Source organism: Pyxicephalus adspersus, chromosome 11 (assembly GCF_032062135.1).
Source record: "Pyxicephalus adspersus chromosome 11, UCB_Pads_2.0, whole genome shotgun sequence".
NCBI lineage: Eukaryota > Metazoa > Chordata > Amphibia > Anura > Pyxicephalidae > Pyxicephalus > Pyxicephalus adspersus.
In genome coordinates, this window is record NC_092868.1 from 45,630,514 (window position 1) to 45,650,601 (window position 20,088).

The following is a 20,088-nucleotide window of genomic DNA, read 5'->3' on the forward strand; positions in this document are numbered from 1 at the left end:
GCCCCCCGCATTCCTAGCCTCATACTTTTCTGACAGCACTTCCGGGTGTGTACACTTCATTGGAATGATTTTTTCCGGGTGAGGAGGGCAGAGGGGCAGTGATGGTGTCTGAGCTGTGCCTGGTATCACTATAGAAGGTCTGTATGTTGTATTATCTCCTCCTGGCACCTCACCATCATCACATATTTCCTTAGTATTGCATAGAAAGCATTCCCACTGTAATTTCCTGTGACACATTTACTAAAACTTCCCATTGGGGACATAAACAACCTGCTCAATGCATAAAACAGAGCCTCTGCCAGGTCTCTATGGGTAAGGCCCTGCTATGGGGATTTTTAAAACACATTTTTATAGTAATGCAGGGTGGGGTCAGATTTTCTGTGTGTCTTGGTGACAACTGGTTCCTCTATTTCTAATAGCGGTATCACAGGAACAGGAAGTGGAAGAAGATATCTCCAAAGGGGATAGGTAAATGTAATTGTAAATTGTGATCGTGTATGTTTTATTTATTGCAGAGGAGTCTTTTGTTCCTTCTGCAATAATGAACCTGCCTGCTCACAGTTTTTACTTAAAGCAGAACTAAAGTGAAAACAAAAAAAAGATATAGCTTTAATCTTGCAGATGCCTCGATGGGGCCCGACCTTCCTGTGATCCAGTCCCGCGTCGTTCTGCAATTCCTCTTCGTCTGGGTGCTGGGCGCCACCTTCTTCAGCCTTCCATTACGTCTTCTCGGCACGTCACCTATTGTTGCACTGCACGGGTGTGAGATCAGGTGACATAGCCCACTGTAAAATGGAAAAAAAAAAATAGAGCCAATCTCACTGCACATGCGTGAGATCTCTTTCCCCTAATAGAAAAAATACCCCCTCTGCTCATGCCTGAGATTTCAGCATGTGCAGAAGGAGCATCCAGAGCCTCTGCGCTTCCATTCAGTTTGATCGCCTAGGACTGAATAAACTCCTAGGCGATCGATAATGAAAGGGAAGGTGCTGCACCCCTTTTATTTTTATTTTTTTAAATAGGGTTTCACTTTTAAAGAGGAAGTAAACGCAAACCTTTCTCAAAACAAAAAAAAAATGCACTTACCTTCAATCCCGCAGAGCAGTCGATCGGTCCGGAGGTCGCTTCCATAAGGTTCTGCCATCTTCTCCTCTCCTTCCGGGTTCTTCTTCCTACGTCACCCGTCACAGGCACGATATCGGGTGACATAGATGGAAAAGTAACTTGCCAATCTTACTGCGCATGCGTGAGATTGGCAATTTTTTTCCCTTTTGACAAAAGGGCTCCTGCGCATGCCCGAGATGCTCAGGCATATGCAAAAGGAGCAGCCAAGAGCCTCCTGGGATGCGTGATGTAGGTATTTCTGAAGGCTTTGCACTTCCATTTATTCTCGATCGCCTAGACAATCAAGAATTTTTCTTCGTACATCATCTGATGTTGCACTGCGCAGGCACGAGATCTGGTGATGTAGATGGGAAAAAGGTAAGTGCGGATCTCAATGCGTGTGTTTTATTTTCTCCCTTTAAAGAAAAGGCTCCTTCTGCCTATACCTGAGATCGGGCATGCACAGAAGGAGCAGGAGCCTTTGGGATAAGTGACATAGGTATCTCCCAGTGTTCCCTCTGCTCCTTCCACGCCATGGTGATCAAGACAGAAAGGGGAACTGTTGCTGCAAGACAGAAAGACAAGCTAATGCGAAAAAATATCACACTTACCTTTAATCCCGCAGTTCCCTTAATGTCACTGGACCTTCAAATACAGTCACGCGCTGTCCTGGAATTCTACTCCCCAGCACAGAGGAAGTGCCGGGCACCGCCATCTTCGTCCTTCTTCTGGCTACATCACCCGATCTTGCACTGCGCAGATCGGGTGACGTAGCCCACTGTAAAGAGAGAAAATAAAAGAGCGCTGATCTCACTGCACATGCATAAGATCAGCATCTCTTTCCCCTTACTGAAGAAAATATCGAGATTGGGCATGCGCAAAAGGAGCAGCGCTTCATACTTTTTTTTTTTGGGGGTTTTAAAAAAAGATTCAGATTTTTACTTTATATAAAAGGGTAAACAACCCTTTTATATAAAGTTTTTGATTTTGAGTTTAGGTCTGCTTTAATCAGGTTTAGTTCCACTTTGTGATCCGGCAGGAATTTATTGCAGAAAGAGACTGTGATGTCCCTTATGCAATAGGCATTCTTATTTGCCAGATCAGCATTGGCTGCCGGGATATGGAGCATTCCTTGTGATTGCCAAGACTGAATGAATTCCTGTGCGCCTATGCTGGAGTTACATCATTTCAGCCCAGCCAATCAAGATGACTGAAGATCGCTTCAAGGAAGAGGATGGCGGCACCCTGTGATGGATCAGGGACAGGTGAGTATGGCAGGATGTAGTTCTCTTTTAAGGAGTAAATACACATATAATTCCAAACCACTGATCGTTTAAAATATAGACTGATAATATTTACATCAAGCTGATCTGTAGCTTATTGTGTGTGTGTATGTGTATATATTCCCTGTAAGTTACATAGGACATAAGTCCATTAGGTTCAACCTCTGGGCAAATAAACATATCCCAGATAAATGTGACTTTCTTGTGTCAAATCACATCATTTTATGTTTATATAAAAAATATTATATATTTATATATTTTCTATATATTTATTTGTATGTCTCATGCTTTTGTTGCAGGCTCTGGGACTGATTTTCAGGTTCAGCATCATGGCAGAAAGGAACAGTATTGGCTGGGTCAAGAACGTTGCCACTTTCCATGCTAATCCCAGGTCCTTTTTATCCAGCATTTCTGTGGAAAGTTTTGTGGATGATCTGTTAAAAGATCTGAAGAGTGAAAGCTTAAATGAACAAACTAAGGTAGGTAATAGATAAAGTCTTAGGGATCTATTTGTAAATCAGGGAATATAACACTGCTTCAAACATTTCCTTGTGGGAATCTGCCAGGTCCTTATGGTATAATAGCAGTATCAGATTCACTGTTTTTTAAATAGAGCCCTCAGGGTTACTAAGTTTTATGTCTGAATTGGATGTCATGATCGCTGATTTACTGGGCTAAATCCGGCCTCGGGTTAGTGTTGTCACAATAGCTGTCCAGTTGCTAGTGGCAATTTGCTAGCAATAGAATCGCTTCGAGCAGTGTTCAACTCAATTTTTTTAAGCTGGGTAGGTAGAAATTGTAGGCGGGTAGGAGCTCCTGTATTGTGACCCAGCTCTCCAGTAACCACCCAAAACAGCCAGGGGGTTACTGAAAAGTGCAGGGTGGTGCACCCAGCTAAAAGTGGCTGGTGAGATCACTGTTAAAGAGCTCCAGGGATGCTGCTTCTTTCACAAAGTTTTCTTTTTCTCAAACTTTTTTTTCTCCATCTCATAGGTTGGTCTAACAACCCTTCTCTGCTAGCTTTGATGTCTGCTTTCACAGCTCAGCCCTATACTCTTCCATGGTATTGGTAGACCTGTCTGCTTCAAACCGTCTACCTGCCACATAGAAGACTATGGGGCTGAACTGAGCAGGTATGGTAGTCTGATCCAGAAGGTGGGAAAGAAATGTAAACAATGCCATTGAGGGAGGTCTTTACAGCAGACCTATAATTAAAAAAAAAACATTTGGAACAGGTGGGTTCATTATTGCAGAAGGGACAGGCAATGCCCCTTCTCCAATGAAAATACTCTTACCTGTCTGTTCACAATCTTTTCCTCTATATACAGTGTCAGGTTTCCAGGCTACCGGGAAATAATGAACTTCCGTTTGCATGTGTGGGAATTACATCATTTCAGCCTGACCTGTAAAGGCAGAACACAGGGTTAGAAAGGTGCCTGCAACAGAACAGAAGAACAGATGAATATTAAAAAAGGGAAAAAATTGTGATTGAACAGGTAATTCCAGGTAGGACAGGTAGTTAGATCGATTTGAGTTGATTTTTTTTTTCTGGACCTACGTAATGAGGCAGAAAGATAAGGAATCTTTGTTCAAAGTGTACCTGCCATGCTTGGCTTTTATAATGTAATACCCTGCAGTGTTTTTCCCAGGCACATTGCTCTGCATTTTTTTGCAGCTCTCAGACCAGCCAGGTGATCTGCAGTAGGAACAGTGCCAGCTAGTTACAGACATGCATTTCAGAATGATGCAGCAACCTTGGAATCTGTACTTTTCATTTTCATGACATCTTTGTATGTGATAGGCAGGTTCTGTAGAAACAGCAGAGTATGAAACATGACTGCTGTGGTAACGCTCTTCAAAGACTGGACAGCCTGGAACTAAAATGTTGGAAGCATCATCTTCTGTTTAAGACATAGCTGATGCTAAAAATGAGAAGAGAATACTCTATTGCACAATGCAGATGAGAAGAGGACTGGGTGGCCACACAGAATACACCTAGTACCAGGTGGGCCACCCAAGGAAAGCATAGGGTTTGTAGTTCAGTTCTCGACCCAGAAATCTATTTAAGCTGGGTGGAAAGAAATTTTAGGTGGGTGTCAGCCCCTGTATTGTGATCCAGCTGTTGAGTAATCACCCAAAAACAGCCGGGTGGTTACTGAAATATGCTCGTTGGTGCGCCCAGCTAAAAGGGTTCTGGGGAGAACATTGTAGTTACCAAGGGGACAATGAGTGGGGTCAGAAAGATAAAAAAAAATATACCCAGTAAAGGAGTAATACGAGCCTCCTTACCCCTCACTACTTCAGGGGGTGATGTCACTATTTCTGGTAAGATCCTGAGCATTCCTGAGTATCACAAATCTTATGAGAAGATGATTTTGCACAGTGCAATAACCTCTTCTCACAAGATTTAAAGTACTCTGAATTACCTAGGATGTAATGGGTATAAAAGCAGTTTTAGTGCATGATGGATGGTATAAAATCTGTGGGACAGGAAAGGAGATTTGTCCAGTTTCAGGATCTATTTTTGTAAGGTTGAAAATTTGAGGCATATCCACATTATAGTAAAATAACTGCAACACTCCCATATCTCTTTTTTTTTTATTGTACACAGGATATTTTAAAGATTAAAAGGAACTCCTGCAAATCCTGTGTTCACCGATGTTATAACACAAGAGTTTTGCTTTAGCAATGTTCTGTAACTGACTGATAATATTTCTGTTCTAGGTTTTAATGCTGGATCTTTTCTTAGAGTTTCCTATACTCTTGTGCCCAGAGAAATCTTCAGGTGAACTTACTGCTGAGATCCTGATAAGTATTTTACAACAAATGCCAACTTCAATCAAAAGTATTAATTTAAGGTGCCACCTCTTGCTAGCAATCGAGACTGTGCTGATCACCACTGATAACTTCAACTGGAATTGCAAAGTAGCTCAGGACTTTGCCTCTTTACTAATGCACCTTATATCAGACATCAATGACAGAAAGCAGGGGTCATCCAACAGGCCTTTACGTGTCACAGCTTGTGAGTGCCTAAGAGAACTGGAGTGCTGCTACCCAGGGCTCATGTCACAGAGGCTGGAACATCTATACACAATGCAGCAACAAGAAGTGACTACTGCTCACCAGTCATACACATTGCTGTACAGTGTGGCTCTCAAGAATGCAGTACAGATCTTGGCTCAGAAAGAGGGTCCAGCTAATGGAACTCTAAAGAAAATGCTGACAAGCAATGACAGTTTTGTTTGGAGTGCCACAAAAGACATGAAGGAACTTCAGCTATCATCAGGTGAACAGCTTTTCATGCTACCATCAAACAATGAGACAAAAGAATTAAAATCTATCCTTGCTCTACTATTAGAGGACTCCTTTCTCTTTACTTCTGTGTGCCAAAACTCATTGTTTTGGCAGATCACACAAATTGTGGCCATGGTTCGTACTATATCACCTGTGATTTTTAAGTCACAGCTTGTGCGGCTGTTTGGAACAAAAGATATATCATGTTTTCACAGCATTCTTCAGATGAAAGCGGTCTTCACTGATAGCTTGTTTACAGCTGAAGATGAGCACTTTCTTCTCCAGCGGTTGGTGGGGATGACAAAGCACCCACTTCTTAGCACCCCGGTAAAGCTGTTTTATTTGGATTGCGTGTTGCACTTTCCTGAGAACAGACCTCTGAATTCGAACCCTGGGGAAAACCTACCAGTCCTACTGACTGTCCAAATGACATCATCTCTATTCCCCAACATATTCAACGACTCCATCACCATGCTGTGTAGGCAAAACTTGCTGAGCATGGTGTATCTGGAAAATGAAGGCTATCGTTCTGAGAAGGGTATAGGATACTTGTTTGAACATCTCTTGGCTCTGTATAGCATGGTTGACAAAAACGCAAACAGGGAGATTACAGCAACCTTTTTCCGTTCCGTTTATCTCTTTGTTCGATACTTTAATTTTTGTGAAAAGCACATGGAGAACTTGACTAAAACTCTGTTAGAGCTTTACAAGAGCCAAAGTTCTCTGGCACTTTATTTTATTAACTTGATTAATGAGACAAAAATTTTACTTGAATTTCAGCCTTGGTCAGTGTCCTTGTCTAAAGGTTTACAAAGCTACATTGTTAACCTTCCTGTAGAAAGTTCAACCGTGAAGTTTCTCCCGTGGCATCTGAAAATTCTTTCTAGAGTAGCCCAGGAGACTAATATTCCACAGACTAGTACAGTCCTTTTCTTAAGACGTTTGGTGTTTCAGTCTGATCTTTGCCAAAAAGGGGACTGGGGTTTGGGCAATGCTTTGTTATCTGTTTGCAAACACATTCTCCAACATGAGCATTTGAACGTGGTCTTCATGCACTTGGCAGATCTGTTACAGCATCTGATGCACCGTTTTGAGGACATTGACATTCGGGACCGTTCACGTCTGTATTACATTCTCCTGACCAATGTTTCTAGTGACAAGCTATGCAAAATTCTGAACATGTACCCAATGGGTGGGCCAACAAAAACTAGGTCCCTGTCTTCAATAATGACTGAAAGTGAGAATTTCTCCACCATGGTCACAATTCAAAATACAGAGAAAACAATTCTCTGTTTGTGTCCCATTCATGATGAAGAAAGTGCTTTGTTATCTTCTGCTGAGGTATCTATGGAGGAAAGTATGGCAGATGAATACAGGCTTCAAGAATACTATCAATACCTTGAGGATCACCGTGCTTCGTTGCTTGGTTTAAAGTACCATTTAACTTTCAAAGGAGATGTGGAGGAAAAGTATCATAAACTCTCCTGTATTGTTCTTCAGTTTGACCTCACCCATTCTAAATATGAAGAAATTGACAACATCAATATAATGCGTCTCTATGCTGACAGAAAACCTCCTTTGGTCACTCTTTATTTGGTTCCTAAAGAACCACATCCATCTGTTTTGGGTGTGAATGCCACATTTAATACAGAGAATGGATGCACTTATAATTCAAAACTGGATCCACTGCATATTACATTCCCAGAACACTTTGCTCCTCTTCCTGTGCCACCTTCTTGCCCGTTGGATGTCCGGTACCACCTATTTGGCAGTCTCTGGCACGCTCTGCAGCCAGATGATCAAAATCAGTGTGAAGAAAGCATATTCTGTCACAAAATGTCAAAAGAGACTCTACAGGAATTTGTGCAGTCACATTTCTCAAAGTTTCTTGTGTCTTCTCAAGATCATGAATACAAAATTGCTATACTGCTACCACCCAAATTCCACATCTTAATGAATGCTCGCTACCGTGAGGACGCGGCTTGTTTTGACATTAGAACCGATAACTGGACAATACTGCCATACTTGAATTCCTATCTGCGTGATTTGTCACATAACACTTGAATGAACAATTTTTGAAATATTCAAAGTCACAAAAGTGATTAGTGAGTGCTGAATCAGTTTTCAGGCTAACGGTTTACAACATCCTAGAGAGTGTATCATGCAAGGGGCTTTACCCCATAGGGCTGCAGTTTGTGATTGGATAATGATCATTATTCCTTTGGTTTAGCCCTAATTAATATCTATATCTGTACCCAGTAAAGCATTTGTATGAGATAAAGGGAATCCTCCAGAATAGAAATGGGGCTAGATGGAATGCTGAAAGTTTTTAGAAGGTGCAAACTCCAAGGTGGCCTAGAAGTCAGAGACTCAGAACAAGCATGCAGCGGGTTAGGTGTCAGAACACTTACCTAAAAATGTTTTACATCACAGTCCCGGAGCATCAAAGAGTTGACAGTGGCTGCTTCTATATCTATATTATTTAAATTATTTCTGAAGCCAGGCTATTCTTTTACGTTTGGTTGGGGTAAAGACACGATTAAAAAAGTTTTTCTGTTGACCAAGAAAGTTGCCCAAGCAAATGCCCTCTTGGACAGTTGTCACTGGAACATAATCTTCATTGGAAAATGGTGTCTCCTTTCTGGTCCGAAGACAACTAACATTTCTAGATTTTAAAGTACTCGCTCATGTAGCTTTCAGTCTTGGATTGTGAAAGATCCTTTCCAAGGACAAAAGTCTTATGTGTGTACCCAGCCTTTACAGATCATTGGGGCCAGTAAAACTGACCTGAGAGTCACACATTGCCCATTGCACAAGGAACCCCTAGCAGCCTCTGGAGGAACCCTGGTTGAGAAACACTGCTCTATGTGATTGTATTTCTTAGTAATTTTAGTTCTTGTCACACAAATTACATTCTTTTTTTTGATCTACCTACAATTATATTATACAAAGGCTTGCTTGATTGAACATAGTGATTGAGTAGCTTGGGTAGGTCCTCATATGACATAGAGCAATGAGCTTTACAGCCATCCTGGACTACCATTGCATTTACTCACAATTTAGATCAATTGCAACTTGCACTTTTAGTTTCCATCGTATTTTTTTAGAATGGACAGTTACTACAAGTACCACTGACTGTTCGCAGTTTATTCCCCTGCCATGCAACAAAGCAAACCACGGCTGAGCCACAAGAAGCAGCACAATGCACATTGCAGCACATGCAATCCAAAAAAGGGATGTTTGTCTGTTATGTATGTTTATATAATGATGAGTTACTTATCATCTCAAAAGATATAATTTTCTGTTTTAATTTTGTATTGAAATTCTTTGGGGGAAAAATAATATATTTTGTGTAAAATGTCAAAAGTTTTAAACAAGAAATTAGATATTTTACCAAGCAAAATTTAATTGCTTTTCAAATTTTTTTACAAATTTATTGTTATGTATATGTGGCCACAAAACAAATCCGGAATTTAAAGCACTGGTTAGTGATCAGTTTTGTGCAGCTTGATAGCTGGTAATATAAAGCTAGTAGAAGAAAACTTTGATTATGTTAAATTCTTCTGAAGCTGCTACTATGCATGCAGAACTGAAACAAAGAAAGCTTATGTTACCACCACCTCATGCTGCTTCATTAATGCACCCTTATTAACTGGCCACCTATCTTATAACCATTTTTAGTACACCTACACCTCTGCCTATTTCTCTTTTACCTCTTTACTAAACACGGCATTCACCAATGTCCTTCTGCACTGAAGGTTAATACACGTGTTGATATTATTACTGAGTGTTGCTTCAGCCATGCATTTATCAACACATCTAGAGATTATGGGTCTGATTTATTAAAGCTCTCCAAGACTAGAGAGGATACATTTTGGTGAATCTGGGTGATCCAGCAAAACTAGAATGCTATTTGTTAGCAAATCCTGGACCAGATCCATTCCAGGTTTGCTTCACTGATGAAAGTGTATTTTCTCCAGCCTTGGAGAGCTTTAATAAATCAGGCCCAATGTCTCTGCCTCTATTAGCCAACAACTTTCCTCTAACAGCCTTCTAACCCCCTTTACTTCACCATCTCTACCCCTATTGCTTGTCTACCATTTCTTCACTGAACACCACTTTACCCATTCAATATGGCCTTGTAAGCATTGTCACAAAATATAATAGGAAACACTAAATTTTAGGGCTACCACTAGAAAAGGTGGTCTGGGTAAATCTTTAAATGGGGACGTGTTCTGGTAACAAAACAGTATTCTCCCCAGAATTTGTTTTAAGCTGGGTGGGAAGAAGCTGTAGATGGGTAGTGGTCCTGTATTGTGACTCAACTATTCAGTAACCATCCAAAAACAGCCGGGTGGTTAATAAAAAGTGCTGAGTGGTGCGCCCAGCTAAAAGGGTCCGGGGAGAACAGTGCAACTGTTTGTGTAATTGTTGTCACGCTGAATTTTTTCCACATTTGGCTGTTTCTAGGACAGGACACATACAGTGAAAAGCTAATCCCTAGCTTCTCTATCCACACAAATGTTCACTATATATGTATAGAGATCAGTGTTATTACAGATGGCAAAGCCCAAAATTCATTGATTTGAATGTTGCTTTCTAGCAACTCAGAGGTTGCAATGCTGTTTCTTCGGAGAATGCCTTCCAGAAATCTGACTTCCTGATTGTGTGACCAGTATACAGAATCTTTTTTTTTCCCAGAAGTCTAACCACAACTTGAGGTAAATTTCAGGTATCCCGGACCTGCACTTAGGGCTGCTTGCACCAAGCCTTTTATTTTTATGGAGATGTGTCAAAGGGACTCCACATCTGAAGAGAAGCAAAGGATCCAGTGTTGAGATTTACATAGCTCTACCACACCGTGCAGTTCTGTTTGGCTGGTTTGAAGACCTGATGTTTTTTCTTGTTCATTTTTAAATTGTTCCTGGATTGCACAGTGAAAGAATCTGTGGACCGATTAGCTTATTTCTCTATCACTCTGCTCTATTCACATTTATGCATTGTTGTTGGCACAAGAACACTGCAGGCTTAAAGTGCTGCTTCTGCCTCTGTGCCTAAACTTTGCTATTCCTTCTAACCAGCCGATCTGTCCTAGTGTGGCCTGGTCTCATACATAGAAAATACAGGAGGGTATCCTGCATGTGGCGTGCCTATAGCCAGTACAGGCATGAATAGCAAATTGATGATGGGGAAAGACTGGCAGCAGAGACCATAGGACAATACTGGAGACTTTTCCTTTGCCTGTCTGATTTGGGAACAAATTCCACAGTTCAGGTCTTCTTTATTACACAACTGAATTAATTTGTGAATTTTTTTTTTCCTTGAGTTCTGGTCTAGTCTCAGGGAACCCCCCTGCTATAATCACTATATCCACAGCTCACAGTATATTAGCATGGTGGTCAGTAGGAAAAATGCCTCCTGCATTGCTGGCCATTAGGAAGAATGTGACCTTACAGATAGCCAAAAAGATCATTGGTGTCACCTAAACTGACCTGAGAGGAACAAATTGCTCATTGCTGAAGGAACCCCTGGCAATCTCTGGAGGAACCTTGGTTAGGAAACATTGCATGACACAATGAATCAGGTTTCCTTTAAACTTGCAGTTGTTGGTAGAGGAAGACCTCAGTGCCGCAGACTACAGCACTCATGATGTTACGTAAGTTCTCCGCAGCAATTTCCTGTAAGCCGAGGCTGACAAGTAATGCACCCCAGGGACAGTTTCCATTAAGCCCTTGACTCACATAATTTGGTTGAATTAGCATAGTTATCTTTTAAATTGGAAGAGTAGTAAAAGTAAAGTTTCTCTGCAGACAAGGTGAGTATTGCAGCGTCTTTTTTTTTTTTTTTTTTTTTTTTTTTTAAACTGCTAGGATTTATTTTAACTGCTAGGATAATATTGATTTTTTGGGTTGTAATCCTTCTTCCAAATTCGCAAGCCCTCTTCCCCTCTACTAATCAGCTGTGTGAGTGTGATAGAGTTATAGCTGCTCTGTATCACAAATATCAAACTTTTTCAAGTCCTTATAAACAGCTGTTTAGGGGTCAGGCTTTAGTGAAACAACTATTACTCCTTTATATTAAAGGGTCCACTTTAAACATTTGCAACCAGGCTTTATAGGCAATAACCATTCTTAACTGCCTGATCACTGGCTTGATCAGTCATAATCACTGAGCTGCGCATTGATTGCCAGGAGTGAATGCACTCCTGTGGGGGAGTTATGTCATCCCAACCTGGCCAATCAAGACGGCGAAAGATAGGAACGATGAAAAGAAAAAAGAAAATGGCGGCACCTGTGACAAAACGGGGACAGGCGAGTATAAAAGGAGTTTAGTTCTGCTTTAATTGTCCTTCATCCATTGCAGCCATTTAGAGATGACGCAGGGAGTCAAATGAGTGACATATTTTGCTGCTGATTTCTCTGTTTCTCATTCCCACTGCCAGGATCTTTCATGTAGAACTGTTTTAGGATATTCATGACACAAAACTTTACTCATAGAACAATGGTATTAAAATGCTCAGGCAATGCAGCAACAGAGATAAAAAAAAACTGAGGATCAGTTAGATAAGGATCAACATGATTCAACAGGTTTGGGAATATTTAAAACATCCTGACAATTTTTTTTTTTTTCTTGCTAGATTTTGAATGAGATGATGGTACGTAAAACTATGACCTCCCTTGGCACAGTTGACATGCAAATACATCTACACTTACAGTTTTTTCTTAGTTCCCTGCAAATTCCCACAATTACCTGTTTATCCTGCATTCGGTGATGTCCACCTAATGCAGCTTCCTGTAATGAAAGGGAAACAATGCTGCATTACTTCTAAATTTAGAGCAGAGTTGCCACTCTCATGTAGGCTTTGCTTGCAATCCAATAGCATGGAATAATATGTAAAACAGAATGTCTATCAGCATTGTCATTTAGAGGCCTGCAGATCAGTGTTTCTCAACCAGCGTTCTGTGGTACCATAGGGTTCCTACAGAGGTTGCTGGGGGTTCCTTGAGAAATAATTGACTCTCAGTTAAGTTTAGGTTACATAAATGATCCTTTTGGCCATCTTTGAGGGTGACATTCTTTTCAATGGCCAGCAATGTAGGAAGCATTCTTCCTAGTGACCACCATACCAATATACTGTGAGCTGTGGATATAGTAATTATAGGAGGTGTTCCCTGAAGACCTGAAAGGTATTTCAAGGGTTCCTGTATGTAAAAAAAGGTCAAAATAGGCTGATATAAATTGTTAATCAGCACTTAGCCATACCCATTCCTGCCCACTGCCTCTGTTGCTGGAACTCTCCCATTGTCATCTGCAGTGACGTGGATGGGGGAGCATGGAGACACAAATGGAAAAGGCTTTGGTGCAAAAAGGGAAGGTAAAAAAAGTTTTTAAAGGTGTATTTTAAAAGGCATTACACAGTAATTGGGTTTGGTATTGGTTTGAAATGTCATACCAGAGTCTACAGTTGTATTTTGATATTCAACACCAATTCAGAAGATATATATATATATATATATATATATATGTTGTCTCCACATGTGTGCTATACAGCAGATATATTAAATGTGTATTAAAGTACCACTGCAACGTACATTTCAAATACATTAACATGCAGTGAAACACAAATTATGTTTGTTCCAGGACAGAGCTGAATTCCTTGCAAACTGCTAAGCACACAGATGAAATACATACAGGAACAGGTAAGTCCAACCAATCCTTAGATTTACACAGCTCTAGGTCCCTATGCCTATCTTTGACTGTAAAGTAAAAAGCAAGGCAACAGACGGATTAGCTATTCTCCAATCAGTTTGCCCTTTGCTCTGCACAACTGATCGGCTCCTTATGTTGCTTTTTCTTCTTCTCTATAGGGATTCCAAGATGCTGATTCCATGAACCTATACTGCTTGCATTTATTATTGAAGGAGAAATATATTACAGAGCTGCATTAATTTTCATCTTTTATATCTGCCTTCAGCTTTTTAATTCCCAGAATTTTTGGATCGGCACAATCAGAGAACTAGGATTTCACACAAATAGGTAAGCAGAGAACTACCATACTTCCTCAGCACCAGATTCCAAATAATGAAGCACAAGGTAAAAAATGAGAGGTCTAGGCTTCAGGTAAATAATAAAATGTGTGACCATTGATAATACACTGTATTTAAAAACAAATTAAAACCAAGATGCTCTGTACAGAACAATATTTCAAAAAATATCTTTAAAAGGTTCGAAGGCACAAATGCTTTTTCAGAAATAAGTCCACAATAGTCACATATAGCTAATTATTGGTAAATAAGAGAATGCAGTTCATTTGCTGTTGTGTAACTGTAGTCACAAAGTAACAGTGACTGTCCATGCAAGCACCTGAACAGTTTTATCAGAAGGTTAGTTAGTGAGTCCTCGGAAGTTGGGTTCGGCTGAAGACGGGAGAGCAATCTGATCATTCAGTAGTTTATCAATAATACTAATTTCTGCATCTCGCTTTGCGATTTGTTCAAAGGGCGTCCAGGACATGTCATGCTGAAGCTTGTATGCTGCAATGAATTGATGTGGGCAGCTCTTTCCCCATTCCTGTGTAGAGGAAGGAAAATTGTTATTATATTGGTACCAATATTCATTGTATTCAATTCATGAACAAAAAGAAAAAAAATATTTAAAGCATGGGGAAAATAGACTCTCTGTACACGGTGCAGTCTGCTAAGCTTTCTGAATAAATATTTTAAATAGAAATTCGTTTTTCTTTAAATTGATCAAAAACAATCTATTTCGAAAAAAAATCCCTTTCTAAAAGTTCTGGTTGTCATGCTGGTTCATTGACTATGGAGAACAAGTAATCCGATCAGGAATTTTAACTTTTGGTCAGTCACATGGCATCATTGGTCCTCTTTAATATAAATGTACTGCAGCAACGCTACCAAGTGGACCAAGAGTCAAATCAGTGGTTCTTTAGGGAGTGAAGCCAGATTTAACATGACATGTATGCACCTTAACAAAACAGCATTGGTAGTTGCCCTTTTACTACCCTGGCAGTTTTTCTTTTAGTAATCATCAGAGAAGAAACATCATTCTGAGGCAATTGGAACACCAATATGTACTGTTTTGTCTGTGAACATTCAAATAGTTAGGGAGAGCAAAGGGATGTTGTTAAAAGAGTGCTGCTGCTCTATTGGCCAGTGACAGGGGAGAGTGTCCTAGACCAGGCTAGATTGATAAACTTTAGAAAAGTCTGCAGGGAAGTCAAAGTTATAGCTGTGCTGCTTGGCAATTACAGAACTGGCTAAATAAAATTACAAATTCTTTGGAGATGAAACCGTTTATTTTTGTTTGCTCCGGTTCACACCAGCCCTTCAGCACTGGTTTCTTTTCTGTGCTGCTTTGCCTTGTCATGCAACAGCGAGAAACTGTAAAATGGATGAGGATTGCAGAGTCAGCATAACCATTGGTACCTCATAATCTTGAGACGACCCATGCCCGGATTTGGTTGTAATCCTATGTCTACAGGGGGCCCTGACCTCTCTTCCTAGTTGGTGGTCAGCAAGAACAGCCAGCTGGTTAGAAATTTTTTTCCAGTTGCTACTTTTCCTTCATGGCAACACATTGTCCGCCTGCACCATTTCTCCACTTTTCCACATGACACACAGTAAAACCAATCTGTGATTCATATGAACCCAATGGTTGATTCTGTTGCTTGAGGATAATTTATTTAGAGGTGAATAAAAAGTCCTACAACCATGAATAGTTGAAACTCCATTTATCTTACCTTTGGAGAGAGAATGGAAAAGTACCTCTGCCCACTCTCCCTTTCATACAAGTAATAGATATTTCCAGGTTTCTTTACTACATTGCATGCTGCGTGATGTAAATCTGCATCTCTCTTGGCATCTTCCAGCACCTGTGTATATTAGAGAGAAGTGTGTAGTAAGAGATCCAAATCTAGGCCAAATCCTCATGCATGCTGTTTGCTGGCTATTAATTTTTCATAAATTATATATATTCATATATTATAGGGACATATGACAGGTTTCTTCCTCCTGGCCCAGAGTCCTGTAGAAAGCTAAGCCAATAGCGTCTTTCATTTAATCATTTTTGCAGAATTCCAAATGTTAATCTCACATGTATTACAAGCAAACCAGGAGACAAAAATGTATAAATGTAACTGAAATACAATACTTCCATGTCACCTCTCTAGCTGCTAAATATCTTTGCATAGTAGTTTATTATAAAGATGCTTTTTACATACAGAGGGGAAAAACACCTCTAGAAACCAGCTACAGTACATTTCTGTACTTACCCTCCTCGCTTGCTCCTGTAATACCCGGATCTGCTCGGCTATCACAGTCAGCTTGTTGCAGGCGTTTGCTCTTATGAAATCATCGGCCTGGAGGAGAGAAACATTCGATTGAGCACTGTGTATATTCACCAAGGTCTTATATCTGTATGAATGTTTCATACATCAATATGGTCTTTATGTGTGGTGCTTTATTATTATGGGACCAAATACTAGATTGTTCCTTTTCCATGTCCAGATTACACCATCAGATTACAATAGCTGTAGATGCTGAAGGAATTTCAATAATGTGTTTCCTGTTAGGAAAAACTTTAATTCCCACAGTAGCAGCTATGCCTGTCATATGTTTTAAAGACACATATAGGTCCTGTATGCTGTCCAGTATTCTCCTCAGTAATGTTTTTAAACTGGGTGGGAAGAAGCTGTAGGTGAAATGTGGCCCCTGTCTTGTGACCCAACTCATCAGTAATTATTCAAAAACAGCCAGGTGGTTACTGAAAAGTGCCAGGTGGTGCGCCCAGTTCAAAGGGGCTGGGGAGAACACGGCTGTCATTGCAATCGGATCCATAGGTGACAGTTTGTCAACAGGTACGGTGTTACCTGAGTTTATTAAAACACTCCAAGACTGGAGAAGATACATTATCATGGGAGAACCTGGGTAAAGCAGCAAACCTGGAATGGATTACTTAAAAATGATTTTTTCCTAGTTAGTAAATGTTTTCAATCCTGGACCAGATGAACTCCAGATTTGCTGAATCATCCATCCTCTCCAATGATAGCATATCTTCTCCAAGAGCTTTAAAAAAAAATCAGACTCACTGTGAAGTTCATCCAACTGTTTTAACTCCTCCCTTGGGATTCGTAGTACCAGCATATAATATAAACATGCATGCACAGCTCAAATACCAAGTACAGTTATGTTTCAGTCATCCTAAAGAATAAAGTAAGTGGTTGCATTTTCTGATATGTGCATGTTATATTGTACAAAACGTACACATTTGTCTGTTCATCATTTTTAGAAGGTACTGACACCTGTTTATACACCATAGCTTTAATAAATGATAAAAAACAAGGAAACTCAATAAAAATGATATAGGAAGCCTCAGTTCATGACTTTGCTCCCATGGTGGTTGTACCGCCACCTACAATCATTGACAATGAGAATATGACACTGTATATGCTGACATAACATTCTGACAATCTATCTTCACATAAGGTGTGTTCTGACCTTTTGCACTTGTTGGGCCAGTTCCACAAGGTTGGATGGGTCTCCGATACGATTGGTTTGATAGCTGCTGACCAGCTGGAGCCCCGAAGGATTCGAAGTGCTTTCTACCAAAGTCACTGAAACATAAAAGATGATATAAGGTAAGTAATAAAAAGATACACAAGGATGAGTGACAACTTACTGATCTATAATTACAAAACTAAGTGCAAGTTAAAGAGAACCTGTTCTCATTGCAAAAAAATCAGATCCCCACTTCTAAACATCTAATGCCAATTAAAATAATAAAAGAGATCCCCCGAACTCATACATGTCTGTTTTTTTGTTACTGGCAAACTGAATTCCACAATTGTTTTTTGTATGTATGTAAGTAAGTTTATATTGTTGGCTCCCATCAGAGTTTGCAGTTCCTCCTTGCTAGTTTTCACCCTTAAAGGTTACACCGCTGTTTAACGCAGAATTTCTTTTAAGCTGGGCTGGAAGAAATTGTAGGTGGGTGGCAGCCCTTGTGTTGTGACTCAACATTTCAGTAACCACCCAAAAACGGCCGGTTGGTTACTAAAAAGTGCCTTCAAAGAATATAGACAACAATGTCATTATAACAGTTTTATTCTATCATACATTCATTGATTATTGGTATAACGATGCTTTGTGTACAGAGCTTTCATATATACAATAGTATATATACAATGTTTTGTATTAGCTGATTTACCAATTTGTATTGCAACCCAGAGGTTCCGACGCATTTCACATCTGCTTCATCAGAGGACATAGGAGGATCTTGTATCCAGAAAGCTGCCCCTTTTCCCTAGAGCAGCCATTGTGGAAGTTTTGGATCCCAACCACAGATGGTGTCAGAATTTTTGAATGGAGGATGGGCTGAGTCACTAATCGCAAGTGGAGATCGGTGATAGAGCCCTAGTACTTTGATCTGACCAGCTTTATGGGTAGTATGTGAAGGAAGGAGGGCTTCTTCCACTAATGTGGATTCTGCATGGCAGCGGGAAGAAGCTCTCCTTCCTTAGATTAGAGGTGATAAAGATTTTGATTGGAGGTGATAAAGATTTTGATTGGATGATGGCAACCATCAAAGGCTCATTCACACCAATGAAACACATCCTTAAAGCGTACCTAAACTCAAAAGACAACCCTTAGACAACCCTTTTATTTAACGTAAACATTCTTTTGTTTGTTTGTTCTTTTTAAAGTACAACCCCACTTTTTCTTTGTTTTAAACAAATAAAAAAAAGGGTGCAGCACTGCCCCCTTAATTCTTGATTGCCTAGGCGTTCAAGAATAAATGGGAGGCTCCAGGTATACCTACTTCACACATCCCGGAGGCTCTTGGGTGCTGTTCTGCACATGCCTGAACATCTCGGGCATGCATAGAAGGAGCCCTTTCATCAAAAGGGAAAAAAATTGCTGATCCCACACATGTGCAGTGAGATTGGCAAGTTTTTTTTTTTTCCAAACTACGTCACCCGATTATGTGCCTTCATCAGGGGGATGTAGGAAGAACCAGGAAGAAGAGAGGGGAAGATGGCGGCACCTGGTGCTCCCACTGCTCGGGCCTGAAGGCAGACACCGGGACAATGTGGTAGCCAATGGAAAAAAACTCCCAGCGGATCAACTGCTTGCGGGGTTGAAGGTGTGTAATTTTTTTTTTGTTTTGCATAGTTTTGGGTTTACAACCTCTTCAAAGCGGAACTAAACTAAAAACAAAATATTCACATGTACTTTTAATCCCACATTGGCACTTGTCCTTCTCACAATCCGGTCCTGCGTCATCCTGGAACTCCACTTCCTACCGGGGCAGAGCAAGTGCCAGGCGCTGCCATCTTTAGTCTTCTCTTTCATAATCATCGGCCTTCTTTCTACTTCGCAGATGCAAGATCGGGTGACGTAGCCACTGTGAAGGGGAAAAAAAAAAGAGAGCCAATCTCACTGCGCATACGTGAGATCGGCATCTCTTTCCCCTTGGTGGAAAAAATGCCCTGGCTGCTTCTTCCGCACATGCCCTGATCTCAGGCATGCATGACGTAGGTATCCCGGGAGGCTCTGTGTTCCCATTAAGTCTTGATCGCTGGGTGTTACACTTAAAAAAAAGACACAACAACATTTTACCTTACATAGGAGGGTTGCCTACCCTTCTATGTAAAGTAAAAATGTTGAGTTTAGGCACGTTTTAATTACAAATCATGCATTGGCGAGGTGCGGTGCCATTGATGTTAATGGAGCCCCATCACACCTCCATTGCAACACAACGCAATGCATTACTCTGCAACACTAAAAAGCCTGCATTTAGCATTAAGGACCCATTGAAGTACAGTAAACACAATAATAGGAATTTCCTAAACACACCACAGAAGACCAGCATGATGTAAATGGCCCCTAAATGTGACATGCTGTGTCCCCTAGCAACCAGACTTCCCTTTACAGCATTTATAATCAACAAATATTATTCTGATTGGCTTCTTATACATGGTATAAGGCTGTCAGCCAGGACACACACATACATGCAGAACAATGAAACATTTTACCTGTAGTAATCTGCCCACTGTGGTTCTCCATGATCCCAATCACACACAGCTCACACCTGATCTACACCTTATACAATATGACTCGTGGATACAAGTTACAAAACAGCTGTAATGCTGCTTAGGCGCTGCAACTACAGCGGCCATTTTTGTTTAGGGCAATCGGCATTTTGCTTTCTTTTTTACTTGTTACTATGTTGCCTTCTAATAAATGTAAAACTTCATTTATGACAAAGAAATACAGAGCTCCTCGTACAACGGATTTTATAACAATAAACTAGCTGGTTGGGGGGATAAAATTTTATTATGCCAGTATTAAAAATGGGTGATCCTACAGGGGCGAGACTATGACTAGTC

At 40.4% G+C, this 20,088-nt stretch overlaps 2 protein-coding genes and 1 long non-coding RNA gene across 3 annotated transcripts; 2 read left to right on the top strand and 1 right to left on the bottom strand.

Annotated features, from left to right (window-relative positions):
* The first annotated feature begins 14 nt into the window (after positions 1 to 14).
* On the top strand, positions 15 to 9,084 carry AP5B1 (adaptor related protein complex 5 subunit beta 1). The gene is made up of 3 exons (XM_072425690.1): positions 15 to 137; positions 2,687 to 2,866; positions 5,112 to 9,084. Exons 2-3 carry the CDS (start codon positions 2,717 to 2,719, stop codon positions 7,743 to 7,745), a joined length of 2,784 nt encoding a protein of 927 aa, XP_072281791.1. The 5' UTR covers positions 15 to 137; positions 2,687 to 2,716; the 3' UTR covers positions 7,746 to 9,084.
* Positions 9,085 to 12,761: 3,677 nt separating this feature from the next.
* LOC140340465 (uncharacterized) lies at positions 12,762 to 13,687 on the top strand. Its single transcript, XR_011922651.1, has 3 exons — positions 12,762 to 13,056; positions 13,323 to 13,381; positions 13,550 to 13,687. It is a non-coding gene; the product is annotated as an uncharacterized lncRNA (long non-coding RNA).
* Positions 13,688 to 13,819: 132 nt separating this feature from the next.
* C11H1orf50 (chromosome 11 C1orf50 homolog) lies at positions 13,820 to 19,870 on the bottom strand. Its single transcript, XM_072425691.1, has 5 exons — positions 19,735 to 19,870; positions 17,198 to 17,313; positions 15,973 to 16,059; positions 15,442 to 15,573; positions 13,820 to 14,252 (listed from the first exon to the last, which is right to left on the bottom strand). Exons 1-5 carry the CDS (start codon positions 19,763 to 19,765, stop codon positions 14,067 to 14,069), a joined length of 552 nt encoding a protein of 183 aa, XP_072281792.1. The 5' UTR covers positions 19,766 to 19,870; the 3' UTR covers positions 13,820 to 14,066.
* Positions 19,871 to 20,088: the final 218 nt, after the last annotated feature.